The 18,559-nt window shown below is 45.3% G+C and overlaps 1 protein-coding gene across 4 annotated transcripts; it reads left to right on the plus strand.

The window, feature by feature from the left end:
• The first annotated feature begins 911 nt into the window (after nucleotides 1–911).
• gnb1l (guanine nucleotide binding protein (G protein), beta polypeptide 1-like) lies at nucleotides 912–17,325 on the plus strand. Of its 4 annotated transcripts, none has more exons than XM_018762337.2 (8): nucleotides 912–1,211; nucleotides 1,296–1,328; nucleotides 6,378–6,530; nucleotides 6,624–6,749; nucleotides 7,074–7,236; nucleotides 8,809–8,901; nucleotides 12,174–12,389; nucleotides 16,428–17,325. In XM_018762337.2, exons 3-8 carry the CDS (start codon nucleotides 6,421–6,423, stop codon nucleotides 16,692–16,694), a joined length of 975 nt encoding a protein of 324 aa, XP_018617853.2. In that variant the 5' UTR covers nucleotides 912–1,211; nucleotides 1,296–1,328; nucleotides 6,378–6,420; the 3' UTR covers nucleotides 16,695–17,325. The 4 variants fall into 4 exon arrangements, with proteins under 4 accessions (XP_018617853.2, XP_018617854.2, XP_018617855.2 ...); XM_018762338.2 differs by having other exon boundaries at nucleotides 912–1,033; XM_018762339.2 differs by lacking the exon at nucleotides 1,296–1,328 and having other exon boundaries at nucleotides 912–1,033.
• Nucleotides 17,326–18,559: the final 1,234 nt, after the last annotated feature.

Genomic DNA, 18,559 nt, shown 5'->3' on the forward strand with positions numbered 1-18,559 from the left:
TATTCTTTACTGATTCATTTAGCTTCACAGGGAAAGACAATACACGCACTGCACCTAACTTAATCCAGGGCCCCCCTAAAGAGGTTTAAAACACTCTGGTTTCATCTAATCTTCTCGCTCAGACCCAGCCAAGCCTGAAACCTCCCCTTTCCATGATAGGAATGGACAAATAAAGGTTTCTCATTCATGAAAGGACACTGTGTGCTCTGTGGATTAGGGCTTGAATTTTTTTCTCCTTTCTATAATAGCCTGAAAAGGATAAAAATAAAGAGCAGTCTGTTTGTTCAGTATAATACTTAGGAAGGGGCTTTGCAGACCCTGCCTGCTGCTATCGTTCTCGTGTATTAGGACTTTGCTCATGAAAAGAAATACATGTTTTGACTGCAGTGTGATGCATTGGCTACTGAATGCACTCATGGCATCCGTGTCTCCAGTCCTTCATTTGTAAATCTTTAATTTAACCTGAAATATATAAACTCACAAGAAAACAAGGCATTCTCTAATTATCAAAATTAAAATGACAACCTTAAGTACATGAGCATATATATACATAATGAAAGTTTTAATTACATCTAAATCATAATTTATTTCAATGCAATACAATTCTCTGCGAGCTGAGTGAATATATACAACTCAGTTTTCACAGCGAGAAAATTGTAATAGATTATCTCTGCTGACTATTTCACTGCAGCAAAGGCTACACCTTGTACAAGTTAAGCTGCCTTTCCGCCATATGCCGATTTGCTATTAAATATAAGCGTCTCAAACTCTCAATGAAATATTTAACATAACTATTAAATGTATAGCTATTCGGCTTTTTGGAGAAAATTACAGGCGAGCGCTCGGTCACCTTGCTCCGCGAGAGCGGGTCCTTCAGGTTCACCGTCGCGTTTGTGCCGCGAGCTCTCGGAGTTGCGCGGGTGTTCTCTCTCTAGCTCTCGCGCGCCAGCACGCTCTCGGTGGTTCTTCAGAAGTGCGCAGAATACAGTACTGCAACGCAAAGTGTGGCTGCTTCAATGGGAATTAATTTGCTGTACGTAAAGTAGCAAGGAATTCATATAGGTTAAATTTAGTTTTATGTTATTGCTAGCTTTTTTCCGTATTATTGCTGTCTCGCGACGGTGATGAGGCAGTTGACTTGCAGCTCACACGAGACGAGTCGTGAGGCGCGCTGACACCCATTCATTGTGACAAGTCACAAGCGCGTTGCAGTGAGTGAATTTACGATAAATAATAGTAATAGTAATAATAATAATAATAATAATAATAATGTCGTGGTGTGTTTCGCCTTGCAGACGGATCCCGTGCAGGCAAAGAGGTGCTACCAGGTAAACTAAAGTGTGTGTCAGCGCCGCGTGCTGCTGCTCCCGAGCTCTTCTCTTCAGCCTCAGCGAGAGCAAACTTCTTTCTCACAAAATCTTGCCAACACAGTGTGTAGCATTGAGGCTTGAGCTGCAGTGCGCGCTCTGGCTGCAGTCAGTGATGTAACTAACTGTCCATAACTGGGAACAGAGTGAGTGAAGCAAGCAAAGTTCTCATTTTTCACCGCTTTAGAGTTTATTCACGAGAGTCCTGTTTGTACCGTTTACCACAGTGTGTTTCTCCATGTCACATAATCTCAGGCTAAGAGGTTGGTGGAAATAAAGAGTGTCGTTTGAGTCTGGGGAGGCTCAGCAGGTAGGACTGGTACTTCGCGGAACCTGGACAGTGTGGGTTCGGACGTAGGTTCAGTCCGCATGGTGTTCTTGTGGGTCTCCTACAGGTGCGCTGATGGCTTCCCTCTAGCCAAAGATTACATTGCATTACCTACACAGAGAGAACATGCAAACTCCACACAGACAGGGTGTCAGGGATCGAACCCACGTCTTCTCACACCACCCAGGTGCTGTGAGACAGCAGCGCTACTAGCTGTGCCACTGAGCTGCCTAAGATGTGTTTCTGGTTGACTGGTGATGGTGAACTGCCCTTAGTGGGTGTGTAAGGGTGAGTGAGTGTATGAGATTGTCTGGGGATGGACTGGCATCCTATCCTGTGTGTACCCTGCCTCAGACCCTATACCTCTGGGGTGGACTCCGAACCACCAGTGCCCTGCATTGGACCAGTGATTATTTATAATAGATGTATTAATATTGGAGTCCAAGTTCCTGAAGCACTTGTCCTGCTTGTTTAGATGTTTTTCTGCGGCTACGGCCCAGTTAATAATAGAAGCGGCACCTTTTACATTGTTTACAGTAACGATTCATGGTGCTGATTTGAACCTTCTCGCTGTGGTGGTACGAGGTGAGTGTGAGTTGCTGTGGGGCATTGCAGCGGAACAGAAAACTACAGAAGCGTAATAATAAAGTCTCCCAAAGGAGACGTGTAGATCTTATGGTGATACAGCTGACAATTGATGACCCCGCCAAACACGCAAACACGCAGAAATACACTTCCTTTCTTGACCCATCCACTGCAAGATGTTTGGTTAAACACCTGCCGGAGGAAACTTGTGATAGTGCTAACAGATAAGGACCCAGTACCTGCAGGCCTCTTTGTTGCTAATTAGCTGTATTGGCCCCTAAATCAGCACGCAGTGACAAAGTGCTCCATCAGTGGCCTGAACGAGATGGGCACGGCATTCAACCTTATCTACCATGGCCCCTGAAACTGCATTCACGCTGTTGATGGGAACAATGCAGCCTCTTCCCCTCCTAGTGCTGTGAGTGACAGAGGGTGTGGGCTCGCTGGTGTCTGACTTCACCCTCTATCTCCCGCCAGCGTGTTTTTCCAGCCTGAGTTCCCCCAACATTGGCCCGTACAATAAAGGGTGTGTGTGTCCCCGAACTTCCTACCCTGTTTGTTTAACTGGACTTTATAATGGACCCTCGCCTCTATTCAGCAAATTTGTTTCCTCCTCAGGAGAGTTTGGCTTTTGGGGGGCTTTGTGGGCTCGGAAGAAAAGATGACTAATGGCTAAAAAGTCAATAGTGTCCCCCAAGTGAAGTGGAAAAGCACGAGTAGAAATTGAAAAAAGAAAGAAAAAAAATAAACAAGGATGTCTGATAAAGAATAGAATGAGTGGTGTTTAAAATGATCTCATTAAAGTCTGGAGTTTGGCCTACTGAAAATTAAGTACAGTGAAATATGGCTTTTTGACATTTAGTAGATGAATCAGAAAACTTACCAGTTCAAGGATTTTTGACCAGATTAAAGGAGTACCTGTTTTACCTTGAAATGCAAGGAGGAGTGGGTATATAAGTTTAATATTTTTTTCCTAAAATGATTTAATCACTCATATTTCCTTACAGTCCATGTTCCAGGATGTAGATGGAAAAATAGGAAGAGCAGAGGGCGTGCTCCAGCTCTGACTTCATATGCTGAGGTTTGTCAACCCCAGCGTTCAGTTTCCATTTCAACCCCTTATGGCCTGTGTGTCCGGCTCTGATTTATGAATGGGGGGAAAAATATGACAAGAGGGCAGTTCAGGTGGGTTGCTGTCTGTCACATGATAAATACTCCAAAGGGCTGGCCAGAGGAATGTGGGCTGCTTTATTCTCCATCTTTGAAGCCCACATTAAAATGACTCTCCCAATCCCACCCCCCCATAGAGAGAAACCAATCGGGGGGGGGGCCACAGATAGTGGCTTCGTTTGATCTGAAGGTCGCCAGTACCTCTACAGCGCTGAGAGATAGCTGGCTGGCAAAGCTGCCTCTTATTTAATAACATGAAGGGGAAGCGAACTCTCTCTCATAATTAGGCCTAATTACCAAGCAGGTGTTGACAGATGGGCCAAGAAGGGACAAACTGCCTTTATCCAGAGACTTAGAGTCAGATTACTGGAGTTGTCTTATCTGTTATTGTGGGAGCACGGAGCAGACCCCAGATTCCCATGCCTTTTCCCAAATGGGAGAGGAAGTTGCGTAGTGTTGGCATATGTGGAGTAGGCCTGTCCTTGAATGTGATCATCAGCCACTGTATTTTCAGTAACCTTTTTTTAATATGTTATTGTTGTTTCAGTAACGTCTTTGTCCTGGGCAGCTTAAAATGCTCTTTATAGGTTTTTATCCTGAGCTGCTTATAGACGTTCACCCATTTATACAGCTGAATAACTTTTTTTACTGTTTCTGTTCAGGGTAAGTACCTTGATCAAAGGATTTACAGGAAGAGTGGGGATTCACATCTTAATTGCAAAGAGACAGCTTTAAGCACTCTTCCACCTTCTGTCCCACTGTTATTCATCTGATCTGGTGAAATGATAACCGTACCCACAGCAACTGCACCGTACATACAGTGTCCTGTATTTTGGTTCAGTGGAAGTTAGATCTATACCTTTGTGCATCTGATGATTCCTGGGATTTTCACTGTGGCTCTGGATACAAGGCCGTCTGGTTATCAGTCAGTTTGGAGGTTTTGTGTGGCGTTATGTTTGCCAGACTCAGCTGGGCACGCAAAACAGCATAGTTTGACCTCAGATCTGCAGGCCACAGCAGCTCTGTCTGCGCCCAGGTGCGAACCCTATGGAAACTGAACTGGTGGGCAGGGCAAAGCTGTCTGGAGTAGTGAGAAGGCAGACACTACATGGTGAGCTGGGCTCAGCAGAAGGTCAGTGTGCTGTGGCTCCTCCGAGTTCATCTCCGCATTTGCAGGGGCTCTGTGGCTCGTCACTGTGTGGGATGGCTCTTGGCTGACATTGCAGCACCACTCTAGGCTGGAGTCCAGGTCCATAGCAGAGCCCTTTTAATGTCCTTGTAGCTTTTGGCAATAAAGGTGGATTTTTATGAGCTTTTTTATAGGCATACAAAAACTACTTATTTTTTAATTTTGGATATAGTGTATTTCATACATGTGCCTTCAGCGTGTGTGACTGTTCAAACCACAGCCTATATGCAGCAAAGGCATGGGACGCTGCTTGCTGCTGAGACCTGGGAGTGTGTGATGGGGGCATCGGCGTAACAGGAGAGAGGAGCCTTTCTGGCTGTCCCCTCTTACCCCCAGGGGCGCCGTGGTGCCCTTTTCCTTAATGAGGAAGGCTGGGCCCAGCGCTGTCTCCGCTTGGCGGATCAACACGGACAATTTAACCGCTAACCTCCTAAAATGAATGACTCTGGGATACCATGGGTTCGAGTTTCAGCACGTGATCCCAAAGCGGGCGAGAATCAGGGCTGATAAGAACTAGGAGCAATGCACAGGTCTGGCCCCTTCTTTCGTTGATTTTGTTCAAACATGATATGTGTGTTTCTCAACGTTTTAGTGAGCCACAGCAGCGAGTTTGTTTCGTCAACCCGCCGGCACAACACAAGACCGACACACAATTTCCTCTTACATTTTTGCGGTTGGCAGGATTTCTAGTGTAATCTCTTTGAAAACCTGCTGTTGGTAAAAAATAAAGTTAAAAGCTTGAATCTACTTCTGTTTACAGTAATTAAGCTGTCTGGTGATATGATTTATGGCTTATTGGGTAATACCGCTTATCACCAGCGCAGAAAAAAATTTTCACTGCTTGCCTTGAGGCTTTGTTTATATTTATGGTGATTTCAGTTCCTGAGATATAAAGATATGTTTAATTGCCTTCAAAATACTACTAACTGGAATACTATGTTATCTTTAAAAGAATGGCGATGCTCTGACAAATTGTGTTTTTTTTTTTTTTTGCTTTTTTCCTTTCATTATTAAGAAGACCATCCTGTTTTAAAAATGCAAGATGTGTTCTGATTAGCTCTTTATGGGATTGCTGGTAGCACAGTAGTTAGAACTGTTGCCTTTGGACCAAATGTTGTAAGTTCGAATCCTTCCTCTGGCTGTAGTATCCCTGAACAAGGTATTTGCCCTAAATTGTTCCAGCAAAATTTCCTAACTCTATGAATGGGTAAATGATTGTAAGTTGTTTTGGAGGAAGGAGTCAGCTAAATGAATAAGTGTACAAATATTATTCTTTCTGGCTAGTACACAGATTCTCACTGCTAAAGAATGGGTAGCTATCGTCATTTGGGACAGTATTGTCACATTAACTCAATCACAGATGGAAAACCTGGTATCCATACAGGCCTTCTGTGCCTGGTTCAGAACAGTTTTCATTTGTGCTCTGATTGAATTTATCCCTGGTCCTTTGACTGTGGTCTATTTTGGTAGCTCAGCAATTAATAACTTCAACAATGTAATTTTTTAACAGTAATTCAACATATTTCAGGTGTGAATTGGGTGTCATTTAGCAGCCATTTAAAACCTGCTGCATTACACCCTTTCGGGTATAGAGTTTCCTACCTCTCCTCCAGATGACAGGAATCAGAAAAGAAGCAGAACAGAATTTCAGCTTTTACACATTACAATAGTTTGCTGTAACTTGTGCACGCAGATTTAAAGTAGAAGTATAGTAAGAACATTTCTTTCCGGTTCCCAGCTCTTGAGTGAGAGACGGTCAGTGCTCCTGCAGTGTGCTGGTGATGGCCCGCCCTCCACCAACTCCTCTTTTTGTCCTGCGGGGGTCTGGGGCTCCCATCAACACTCTGCACTTTAGCTGCCAAGAACCGAGCTCTGCTCTCCTCTTCTCAGGGTGAGTGAGGTACCCCCTTCAAAAGCACAGTCACCCTGCTGTATTGTTGAGGATGTGTTGTTTTACTCACACCAGTGGCATTGTGTGCTGCAGTTCAGGCAAAGGGGCCATACATGTGTGGAACTTGCATACAAGACGGGCTGAGAGAGTTCTGGAAGGGCATGGAGGGTCCTCCATCGTCTGGGTGAACACCATTGGTTCTAAAGAGACCCTCATCAGGTATTTTCTTAATGATTCAACCACTGTCTCCTAACCTAAACCTTTTTTAGGTACTCATGATTTACTTTATCCTTTTGGTCTCACCTGAAGGGTTTGCTTTCTTATCATGAGACTTGTGGATTATCGAAATGAACAGCTTTGAACACATTTTTAATCTTTAATGGCTGCTAAAGCATATAGCATGAGGAGGGTACCTCTGGGGTAGAGTGCTGCAGTGTTAAGGGTTGCAGTTGTAATTTCACTGCTAGGTTCAGTATCTCTGACCAAGGTTTTAACCTTCACTGCACTTGTGAAAAGTCTTGTGTGATTGTGTATGTGTTGCAGCCAGGCCCGGGACAAGAGGTTGTGCACCTGGAACCTGAGCGAGGGCCGAAGTGATGTGACACAGTCCATTTTCACAGGCAGTGTGGGCTTCTGCCAGGGGTCTGTGATGGAAATGCACCCCCAACGCTGGTTGCTGGCGTACCCAGCAGAGGACATGGAGGAGGTGACACACTGCAGTGACTATGAGCGACCACCATGGTCATCATGATGATGACGACGACGACAGTGCACATGGAGATGTGTTCCCTGCATAGTGTTAGCTTACACTGATGTATTTTATTAGCTATGTTTTTTGGTGTTCAGTAAACTCAAACTAATTACATTAGTTATTTATTTATTTAATGCTTTTCTCCAGAGTGACTTATGATTATTTACTGGAGGGTGAGTATCTTTCTGACTGATCCTACATCAGGAGGTGGGATTCAAACTCGGGACCTTTGAGTCTAAAGGTGGTGGCTCTAACCACTACACCACCTGCTGCCCTTGAGTATTCTCCTTATATTCACAACTTCTAATTTTCCCATTTGCACATCCTGGCCTTTGATTGATTGACTGAGGTAAATCACCTGTCCCAGGGGTAAAGAGGCAGGGCCCATGTTGAGATGTTGATGCTAGCTGGCCCCCTGCTCTACACCTCCTGATGCACTCTCAACTAGATATTTCAAGTTCCGTGGAAGGTGAAACTGCCCCTAGTACAAGGCAAGTCCAGGGCTCTGAGGTGGTTACCACACTGCCGATTTCCTCTTTTAATGTTTACTGAGTGCCTAGAGCTGCTAGCAAGTGCCTTCTATTATGGGGCAGTAATTAAGGGAGGTGGTGTTTTATTTACAGGCACAGTGTGCCACACATGCACAGACTGCCCCGAGGCCAAATGCTCTGTAATAACACCTTTGTCAGGAAGCCCAGACATACAGTCCTGTCAGACAAGGAATTTAGCCTGAAACGGTTTGCTTAATTGTGCTGTTAATGAGGATATTCCTTAACAATATCAGCTCTGCCGGTCATGTGGAAAACCTGTGTAGTGGTCTGTTTTTTTTGGTCCTGTATATGCAAAAGGTTATTTATATTGAGAGTATTTTGTAACATTGCCATAAAATCTTCATTATGACAAGAAGTGATTCGTGTTCTGATTAATTACAGGCACTCGACATTCTAGCACAGCCTGGTGATGTCATATAATAATAGTAATGATGTGCTTATTAAAAGGAAACCTGAGGATTTATTGTTGTGTTTTACAACAGAGGAAATGTATAAGGTGCTTCAGAAGCAGCAGTCCAGCAGTCTTGTCGTAACAAGCTGTGAATAGGTTTGCCGTTTTTTCAGAGCGAATAGCACAGAAAGGCCACGGGGCCAAGTCACTTAGCTAGTCCTTGCCAAAACGTGTGAAACTGTTGACTTCAGATGAGAGAACTGCATATGTCATGTGGTGGTGGTAGATTTGTGTTTTACTGGGTACCAGGTTTCTGCAGTTCATTGCTGTGCAAATGTCTGAAGAGCAGATGGGTAGCACAGTAACTGAAGGGTGATAACATCTGAGAAGTGCGCAAAGTGCCCAGCTGATGTACCCTTGAGCTTCAGAAAAAAGAATTCACACAGCGTGACTGTTAAATCATTCTTTGCTCAAACTATGTTCTGAGCTGGTAAATATAGTGAGGATATCAACTGTAATTGAAATGACTTCCTCTGCATTCTCCTCTCCCTGTCACCGGCTTTGACAGAGCTCGTCTTTCTCCAGGTAAAGCTGGTGGAGCTGCCCAGTGGAGTGCCCGTGTGCTCCCTGAAGCCGGACGCCAAGCTGGGGATGCTGATGTGTGTCAAGCTGTGGCAGGTAAGTACCCCGCCCACCATGGCCCACAGAGCTCTTGATCAAGGAAAGGGCCCTGCGGGTAGCCCACTGCCTGTGGCAGTTCTTGGAGAACCGGAGGTTCATTCAGTACACAGCCTGTTGTTTTTATTGGTTATAAATGGATTGGCACAAAGACCTTCTACAAGGTGTGTAATGGACACGTCAACAATTATGAGGGTGGTGTCACATGTGATTTATGGCTGAACCTGTCTTCAGCCGTTTTTTACAGCCAGTTTCTCAATTCATCGACTCCCAGCACACTAATTAGTCTGTTTGCAAAGGTTGATTCCACAGCAATATATCAGCCTGCAACTGGAGACTGCATCCAAGAGCCTGCCTCATGTTTTGTAAACAGTTTCAAAGTTTTTCTGTAATTCAGTGGTCCTGTAATTATTACCATCTATATATCTATATATATATATATATAGTGTTAGGTTTTTATCATTTGTAGACATAAATGAAAGCCTGTCAGCTGACTATTGGGCGTATCCTGTGAAGCTTCAGCACCGGCAAGAATCCTCAATGACTTTGTTGTCTTGTGACATTGTGTGTCATTTTGTAGGTAACCAATAGAATATGCCAGCTCACTTTAATTTATTGCAGCGCTGCTTCCACTATTACATGTTTCTGAAACGCAGGTAGTTTGCACCAAGCATGAGGAGCACAAAGCTGCAATATTAATGGCATCGTCTGCAGGCAATGTGCAGCATCAAAGCAAAGGCCAGGGTGACATTCAATCACACCAGACTGGCTCCTTTTATCACCCTGCCAGAGTCATCCATAAATGTCATGGTGAGCGGTGGATCCTGGCGCGCCAGACACTGTATCCTGCACAGCACCCTGGCGGCCGTCACGCTGCGTGACGATGTGTGTGCTGAAAGCTCCCATGTGTGTGTGTTGTCTTCTCTGGAGAAGCACTGGGCAGGTGTCGCGTGGCTCTTGCAGCAGCTTTCCGCACTGTGTTTGCTTGCACAGTAAAAGACAACTCCGGCCACTCCCCGTGCCTAGTGGGCAAAAATCCTCCATCATCCGAGCCAAGGCCTCAGAGCAGATTTATTGGCGACATTAAAGAGTTTGCCAGCAGCGTGCATAGAGGGTATTAAAGAGTGTGTAAGGTAGCGATTTCTTTCAGGCCCTTGCATCCCTCTCTGTAGCGGGTGGGGTTACAGTGTGAAGCCTGGTGTGGATGGTAAATGGGCCTTGAGTTGGTCCCGCACCCTTCTTCCTGGCTGATTGGAGGAGCTCGGGGGCCAAAAGTGCCTCCATATGTTGGGTGGAGACGCCAGCTCCAAGCCTGCGTGATGTATGATGTGTAAGGCTTTTAACGTGAAGAGGAGGGGGCTGCCGACCAGAAGGAAACATTCCCGCCGCCGAGATCCATCACCCTCAGCTCGTCACCGCTGGCTGATGACATCACCATGGCCCCTGCTCTGGGATTGGTTCCGTATGCGCTGGCCACCACCTGCACAGACTGTGCAGCCCTCCCACTGCCTGGTGGATGATATCCAACGAATTGTCATAAAGTGGGAAGTGCCATTTGATTTGCCATTATTGTGTTATGTGAACACGAGTGGTTCAAGAACCACACATGCATTTGTGCATTTTGTTGCTCTCGTTGAGGAGCATTGTGTGAAACCCTCATGCCCAGTCAGTGTGACTCTCTCATCCCAGTGACGTGAAGGAGGGTGGTTTGGACTAGCTGGGCCAGAGAGCCCAGGACCAGATAATGTTTATTCTTCTGGAGGAGGAGTCCACGAGACTGCGAAGACGGTCAAATGTAGCGTTGCGGCACAGCGCTTCCACTGTGGCCTAGTTCCAGACCATTCATCTCGCCAGCTGTGTGAATGATAAATCCTTTTCCTCAAGTGTGAGCCGTAATCCAGTAAAGCATGCCCTTGTAGAGGAGCAGTGGAGGATATAATGAATTAGGTGTCTACCCAGGGTTCTTTGACCTTTACCCTATGACATCATCAATCAGAGAGCTCCTACACTTAGCTGAAGTGCAGGGGCCACGGGGCAACAGACGGTAATGCTTAACAACCAGCCGCGAGGTGAGAGAAATTGATTCACATTTGTTTGTGTTTGTTTTTTTTAATCTCTTAATATTGCAGTTAGTGATTTGTTTATGAGGGAATACACGATTCTGTCTATAATCTGTTTCAGTGGTGTAAACACAACAGACCATTAAGCATGGAAGGTCATAGACTTATTGGTAACAAATGAAGGATTAAGCATTTGTGCCCCTTCACATATGGAAGGGATTTCTGCAATTCAGCGTTGTTAAGGTGCTTAGTTGCTTCTGGCCAAGCGACCTACAGAGTCTCAAGCATGGCTGCACCCTGGGCAAATTGAGAAGGAGGGAGACACGCAGCATGGCAAAGGTTCAAATGTAGCAGCATTTACCTTGCAGCCAGATCACCAACATTATCAGATCACGCAGAAGCCTGTGGTGTGGAAGACTTGTGTCTGACCATCGAATGTTTGCAGCCTGGAAGGACTAGTGCTCCAGAGACGCTCTGTGCTTGGAGATGAATGGTCTGCCCCAGGGTCAAGTGAGAGAGCGAGCGAGCGAGCGGGTGGGTGCACCTCCTGCACTGTAAATCTCCTCTGCCATTTATCGCCCTCCAGTGCTGCAGTGAAATATGTGGCCCTCCTCCTCTCACACCTCAGCTCAGTTTATGTTTTCATCCCCTAAACTGATTTATGGGTCAGCCATGTTTTTCCACACACTGTTTCCCCACACTCGATCTGCAGAAAACACACACAACGAGACTACCTGCAGTACCTGACAAACTGCAGCACTGTTGCTTTTATTGTTTTGTTATTTTAAATGACAACATTTGGGGTATGCTGTGTGGAATATGACAACTCCAATGAAGTGTGTATTGTAGACCCAAGGTAGAAAGGTTTATGGTTGCATGTGTCTTTGTGGGTGTTCATCTGCATGTGTTATAAACAGGAGAAGGAAGGCTGTAGGGCTGTTGTGTATGTGTGTGTTACAGACAGCAGACTGGAGTGGGAGCTCTCTAAACTTTGTCTCAGTGGAGCAGCAATGGGGACAGCCGGCTAAGGATCGAAATTAGGAGTAAAGTGACGAACACTGTAATTGGCTGCTAACGGGAGTGTCTGATTTATGGTACAGAAAGTGTGTCTGGGAGCAGTGGTAGGCTCTGGCTCAGATAACCCCTGCTTCTCTGCATGACCGTGAGCTTCCGTGCCTCACTCTCTCCCTTCCTCTCCCTCCTATCTTCCAGCCCGATGGTGGGTGTGGCCCGATGCTGCTAGCTGGCTATGAGGATGGCTCGCTGGCCCTCTGGGATGTCGCCCAGAGACAGATACTCAGCCGCCTGACCACGCATCCCGAGCCCCTCCTGTGCTTGGATTTCGACCCCGTGGGTTTGCGGGGTGTCTCAGGCTCTGCGGAGAGAGCCGTCAGCTCCTGGGTGCTTGATGGACAGCAGAACCTTCAGGTCAGGAAAGGTGACTCCTCTCTAAAGCGCCCCTGCCGGCTGTGCTCTGGTGCCCTGATAGGCAGGAAAAATATTTGGTCACGAAGTGGAGCTCTTGGAGGGCCCTGGGCCATTAATCAGCCGCTGGTTACAAAGCGGTGGCACGGCCTAGCCTACCTTTGGTGTCAGTCCAGATGAGGACCCCCTCAGACCCCACTGTTGTTCTGTTTCTTCCCTCAGCTATAGATGGTCTTCAGAATGCTCTCAAAAAGCATGTTGGGTTAGCCATATATTAAATCACAGCCAGAGCTTCTAAACCATGATGCCTCATTGACCAGTGTGCCATTGTGGATTTCACAGCCAGAAGGGGTGGTCCAATATTTCAGATGCAGCCTGTGAATCCATGCAAAGGGGAATATGATATAGTGCTCCTCTGCACTGGAGAGCTTTATTATTCTTTCCAGCGCTACTTATGCATGAATGGAGGAACTGAAAAGCATCTTGGTATTTTTGGTAAATGCGTTTAAAATAATACTGGTGATGTTTCGATTCAGTGAACAAAATAGGGGACATGGTCATTTGGTTTATTTTGCACCAGCAAATACTAAAAAAAAAAATAAAGCTTAATATGTAATTCTGGAAGAGCGTTAAAAAAAAAAGTCAGACTGATCCAGCAGGGGCTTTTAAATTATACTTAAATGCAATACACTGTGACATCCAGACAGCCGTCTCAAAATCTTCCCACAAAAGTATTTTTGTCCCATGGTAGAGAGTATCTGCTGCGTTCCCGCCCTGGTGCTAAGGAAAGACCCGCGAGAGGTAATAAAAATATCAAAACCTTCGAGGTTGTTAACTAAACAAAAAACACATCTGCCATAAAGAGAACAGTAGTTCTCACTGGGGGGCTGCAGTGAAGACTGGAAAGCCACAAGTGTGTTACAGCCCCCACCTCTCCCCTGCCCATGACCACGGAGCACCCAGAACTGCGGGGGATCAAGTGCCCTCAATTTCGGGGGGAGGGAAACTGATTTTGACAGAAGGCAGTGGGGTCCTGGTCCTCAGGCCTGCGGAGGAGGCAAAGGCCTGTGAAACACACTTATCAGCGGGCAGTTTGAGCCAGAGAGATAAGAAGGGCAAACGTGCAGAGCAGCACACTTAATCCACTACACATGTGGTCGGTGGGCCTGGGGTTCAGGATGCACAGGAGTGTGGGCAGGTTTGCTGTCGTCTTCTAGGCTCGTGTGTGTGTGTCTGGAGATCACCGCTGTCCTTCCTCGGAGCAGCCTGCCTCACTGACAGACGGGTTCCTCTGGGCCCTGGGCTTCGAAGGGGGTGTGAGAGGGATACAGGGAGAGATTAGCAGTGTAAGTCAGCCGTGGCTGTCGGTGAGCACTGTTTAAGATATGATGACAGCTCCCACAGGTGGCGGTCTATGGCCCTGGCAATATTGCAAGCTTTACAGCTTACTGAGTACGAAACGCTGCCAGCTTCATAAAACGTAAGTTAGGGCTTCACCCTCAATCACCTAGTGAGGGGGGAAGCATTGTTCAGCTTTGCAGTTTTGATGTGAACATGTATGAATTTCCCATCACAATCCCTGTGTGTTTTGAACATATCTTAGTGTTGTAGTAAATATTGTTTTACTGATGACAGTGGGTGAGCCAGGGTTAAAATCAGTGCTCTTCTCCTTAAGAGAAGCTTCCTCATTGATCAGTCCTGTTGCTAACGCACGCTGACATGTCTCATGCAAAGTAGTGACATTTAGACTGAAATGAAAAATATTAATGGAACATTGATCCACTTGTTGATTGGAGTGTTATCAGTATGGATAAGCAAGAGGGTCTGTGTCAGTGGTTGCTAGTTACAGTCACATTTTACAAGACATGCAGCTCCAGTGTTAGAAGCTTCTTCCTGCTGAACTGATTGTTTTGTTTTCCTCGTGACACACAGGAATGTGTGGATGGGGTTATCATTTGAAAAGTTTGCACACATCTCTCTTTGCTGTCTGTAGATGGAGGGCATAGGAAAGGTTTAGACGTGGTCTTTCATCATGCATCTTCCTGCAATGGACGGCTGGTCACAGAGTGTCAGATCAGCTAAGAACTTGCCCATGTAGCAAACAAGATGAAGAACCTATAAAAGTCAATGCAACATCCCATAATTGTAAAGTCTAATGTAAACCAGATGGGCTTTTTTCAAGGCATACCATCTACCTGAGATAATAATGCAGTATTCCTTATAGGTCTCAGTGTTGTTTTTCTGGATGGGGAAACATGTAATTCTGCAGCATTCTCCATCAGACACTTGCTTGTGTATTTCCAGTCAAATGCTTTAGTACCTCGTTCATGTTCACCACTGGTGCTCTACAGCTTTACAGGAGCAAGTGTCTTAAGTCTAAGTCTAGCACTTTGCCGATGAAAAGATCAGATTCAGGTCTTTTTGTGCCTGAAATTAAGAATGAAGAGTTTTTTTTTTTTTTTTTACCCTAGTCCAATGCCATGTTCAAAATCAAGTAAACCGAAAGAGTAACGTCTTAGTTGTGCTGGCCTGTCTATTGTACATTTGTACCTCTCTGTCTAGAGCAGGAGTGAGTCAGTGTTTCCACTTATGCCAAATTGTCCCTGGATCCAGATTAATATTTACTACAGACTCATCATACATTTACCTTGTGGTTTGACTTCTGTGACAAGCTGGGTGTGTGAAAAGCAGTCAACACCTACCAATTGTGGTCATTGTTTTAAATGCACATGTGCCTCCGGAAGGTCTTCATACATTGCTTGTTCATTATCAAATGCAGTATTTTGTGTGATCATGTTCTTGTTGCAGGAATGAATTTCATTCTGTAGGATGGAGTAAATTATTGGGACCTTGAAGAGACTACGGTACACGGGAGTGTGAAACAGCCACATCTCTTGTTGACTGTATCTTTCAGTGCTGCAAGCAATTCATCAGTGCTGCTTAGAGAAACACAGTTCCACAAACAAAAATTTGGCCTCCTCCAGCAAGGGTGGTAATTCAACCAGCACATTTAGAAAAGACCAGCGCTCCAAACTAAATAGCAGTGCAAAAGACATCAGTTCGCAGGCCTCATACCCAAACGTCTTATGCCTGATGACTGAGCTTCTGAAGCTCATTGTGGATTTCTGCTGCCAGGTTAAACAGTTATGTAGTCTTCCATTTGAGCCTCACTCATCAGATCAGCTGATGGGTAAAAGATGAAAGGGGCTCCTTTTTGTTTTAGCAAGGTAGATTTTGACATACCACAATGATCAGATAACTTGATAAGCTTTGGTAACATTTTTAAGCATGGCTGCTTGACTGAATTTCCTCTCATTATTGCAACAAACTGTATACAGTTACTGTGCATACTGGGAAGGACCTGCAGTACGGTTGGATAAACTCCACAGCCTAAACGCAGTTTCGTTCTATAGTCACAAAATTCCTTTTCAGTACTTTGCTTTTTGTGCTTCCAGTGGATTTTAGTGTCATGATTAAGAAATCATTTTTTTCACCAGAAGGTTACTGCTGTTGTACCACGAATGCTTCTCTTGGGATATGCCCAACAGTACAAAAGCAGTGCAGCCGAGGACTTAAATCTGCGTCCTCCTGGTGACAAGTCTTGTACTAATACGAAATAGCTACATATTGTACATACAATGCTTGCTAACTTAATCTCTGCTTTAAAGTATCTGTGGTGTGTTAGTGACAGAGAGAGTGTGTTCCACTGATGTATGGATGAGTGACCCATTGTAAGTAGTGTATCTAGCAGTGTAAAGCACCTTGGTGAATAAGGTGTGTGGGCTGATAACACTACATAGAGTTCACTGGAAGTCACTTTGGAGAAAAGCATCTGATAAATACACATATGTAAATCTAAATCTGCTAAGCAGATAATTTATTAATTTGTACTCCTGTTCCAGTAGTGCAGGAAAGACACGTGACAGATGTAGGGTTTGAATCTAAGGCAGTGCGTGGGGTTGCTACATGAATGCCTTCCAGCACAAAGCTATATTTTGCAGCCCTTTTGAGACACGGTGCTTAGTGCCTCTTTTCCCTCAGCTACGTGACACTGTGGAGCTGGTCAACCCAGGGATTTCTCAGCTGCGCCTGCGGATGGACCGCCGGATCCTGGCATCGGCAGGCTGGGATCACCGAATCCGCCTCTTCAGCTGGAAGAAGCTTAAGCCCCTGGCTGTGCTTCAGTACCACACAGACACGGCACTCTGCGTTACTTTCTCAGACCACAAGGACTCCCGCTTGGGACTCATGGCAGCCGGATCCAAGGACCAGCGGATAAGCATCTGGTCTGTGTACAATGACAGCTAGTGGGACCTGGATCTACTTCTGTGACCTTGTTCACTCCCATCACAATAGAACTTTATACAGCCTAAAGGGCAGAGCTGCTTTCCTGTGTTTTTGTCACAACTCCTCGTAAGGTTGCAGTCGTGGATCATCTGACTAGACTTTCGGTGGTATTTTTAGGGAATGCTGGGCCTTTGCTGTCATTGGCTTACAGAGATTTTCCTTCTAAAATGTGAACTGTTCATTCGTATTTTGTCGTCTTCCTAGTCAAATATTTATGTAGTAGGTGAGCACTAGCACTTGCATTCAAAGTGCTTGACTTTCTAAGCTCTGGCTAGCGGCCTTTTTCTTAGCTTTGTTGATATGTGAATTTGCTGCAGTTTGTGCAAAACCAAGACGGAACATGTTGGAGCGGGGTCTCTTTGCTCAAGTCAAACAAAAGCAGCAGATGGCCATCAAGATACTAGTTGTGGGTCTTTCTGGTTTCAAACCACCATATTGGATACCCTGTCTTACAGTTGGTGGAATTTTAACCCATTATTCTTTTGAGTGTAAAGAACAGCTATTTCCCTTTTTTCTGCTAAGAAGCTTGTTTCAGTAAACTTGAATTCAAAGTACTTTTCATTCTTGAGCAGCTATCTCATCCATGCTTTTTTTTTTTGGGGGGGGGCACTGATATTGCCCTCTTCTCTGACCCAAGCTGCATCAATCAAACTGGCCTAATCAGACACATATACCTATCAGAGATGACAACTGATTTGCAGCCATCCCTCAAGATGGAGAGAGCAGTTGAGGTGAAATGGTCAAATTTGGTGTTTTTCAATAGAAAATTGGTGTCTGTCTGCTCATTTTGGTCCGTGACAAAAAGAACTATTGAACAGATGAAAAGTTTTCAGATAAATTTTATCCTGTAGTCAGATTGGATGGGTGTCAGTTTCTTGACTGGTAGATCTATCGTGAGGTACATTATGCTGAATGCACTGTCACCGTGTTGGGACTGAGTAAATGCTTACTTCAGTCTCTTAGTTCACTCAGGCTCCATTTTTTTCTGATTTAGAACTTGTACTGACAGCAAAAGGGCCTAAAATGTCAAACGCATAAAACCTACAAGAGGGGAAATAAAGATGACGTGTAATTTGTGTAGTTGCAGTGCTTTGATTTGATGCTCTCATTCAGCCTTTGTCCCAGGATCCAATACATACAACACAGTCTGTAGCGCAGCCCGTTAGAGATCTTGTACCTTCCTAACCCTCCATTGCTACAGTTGCATGGGTCATTCAGAGTTGCCCACCCCTCAACATCTCCCCCACTTCAAGCTGTCAGCCCAGGTTCTGTGAATACAAAGCCACAGTAAATCAAAGGTGCGCCTCGCTGGTCAGATTACCCACGGAGCTGCTTGCTAAAGGAAATGTCTCCCAACTCATTCATTACTGCCAGGCACTCAAAGATCGTTCTTCAAGAGCAAAACCCAAATTCACAGCGTTCGACATGCTAGGCAGAGTGAGTTACGTCCTGTCGGCTGGTAGCGTACACTGATAAAATCACACTTCTTTACACTTGTGTGTCCCGACAGATAACCTAGGGTGTATAGTACAAAGTAATCACATGCTTACAACACCCACTGTGGGTCATTAGGTATGACCTGCCTGACAGCACTGTACACACTGGATGAGGGTCGCAACCTGAAATGGGTCTGTGGCGAATGGACCCCTATCAATAAGTCATCTCATCGCTCTTGGAAATGGTTTACAACTGTCACGTCGGCAGGATTGTTTTATGACCGAACGTACAGCTGTACAGCACTGTAGAACCTTTTTGCTGCTCCACATGAAAGGGCCATTTTATTAAAGCTTTATGCACCATTGTGTTGAGGGTGAGGACCATGGTAA

Source organism: Scleropages formosus, chromosome 12 (assembly GCF_900964775.1).
Source record: "Scleropages formosus chromosome 12, fSclFor1.1, whole genome shotgun sequence".
NCBI lineage: Eukaryota > Metazoa > Chordata > Actinopteri > Osteoglossiformes > Osteoglossidae > Scleropages > Scleropages formosus.

Excerpts from the sequence above, each read along its gene's own strand:
- gnb1l (XM_018762337.2), top strand. The coding sequence starts at position 6,421 with ATGGCCCGCCCTCCACCAACTCCTCTTTTTGTCCTGCGGGGGTCTGGG. Across the intron at positions 7,237-8,808 it reads CAGCAGAGGACATGGAGGAG|GTAAAGCTGGTGGAGCTGCC; the intron begins GTGACACACTGC and ends GTCTTTCTCCAG. Across the intron at positions 8,902-12,173 it reads TGTGTGTCAAGCTGTGGCAG|CCCGATGGTGGGTGTGGCCC; the intron begins GTAAGTACCCCG and ends CCTATCTTCCAG.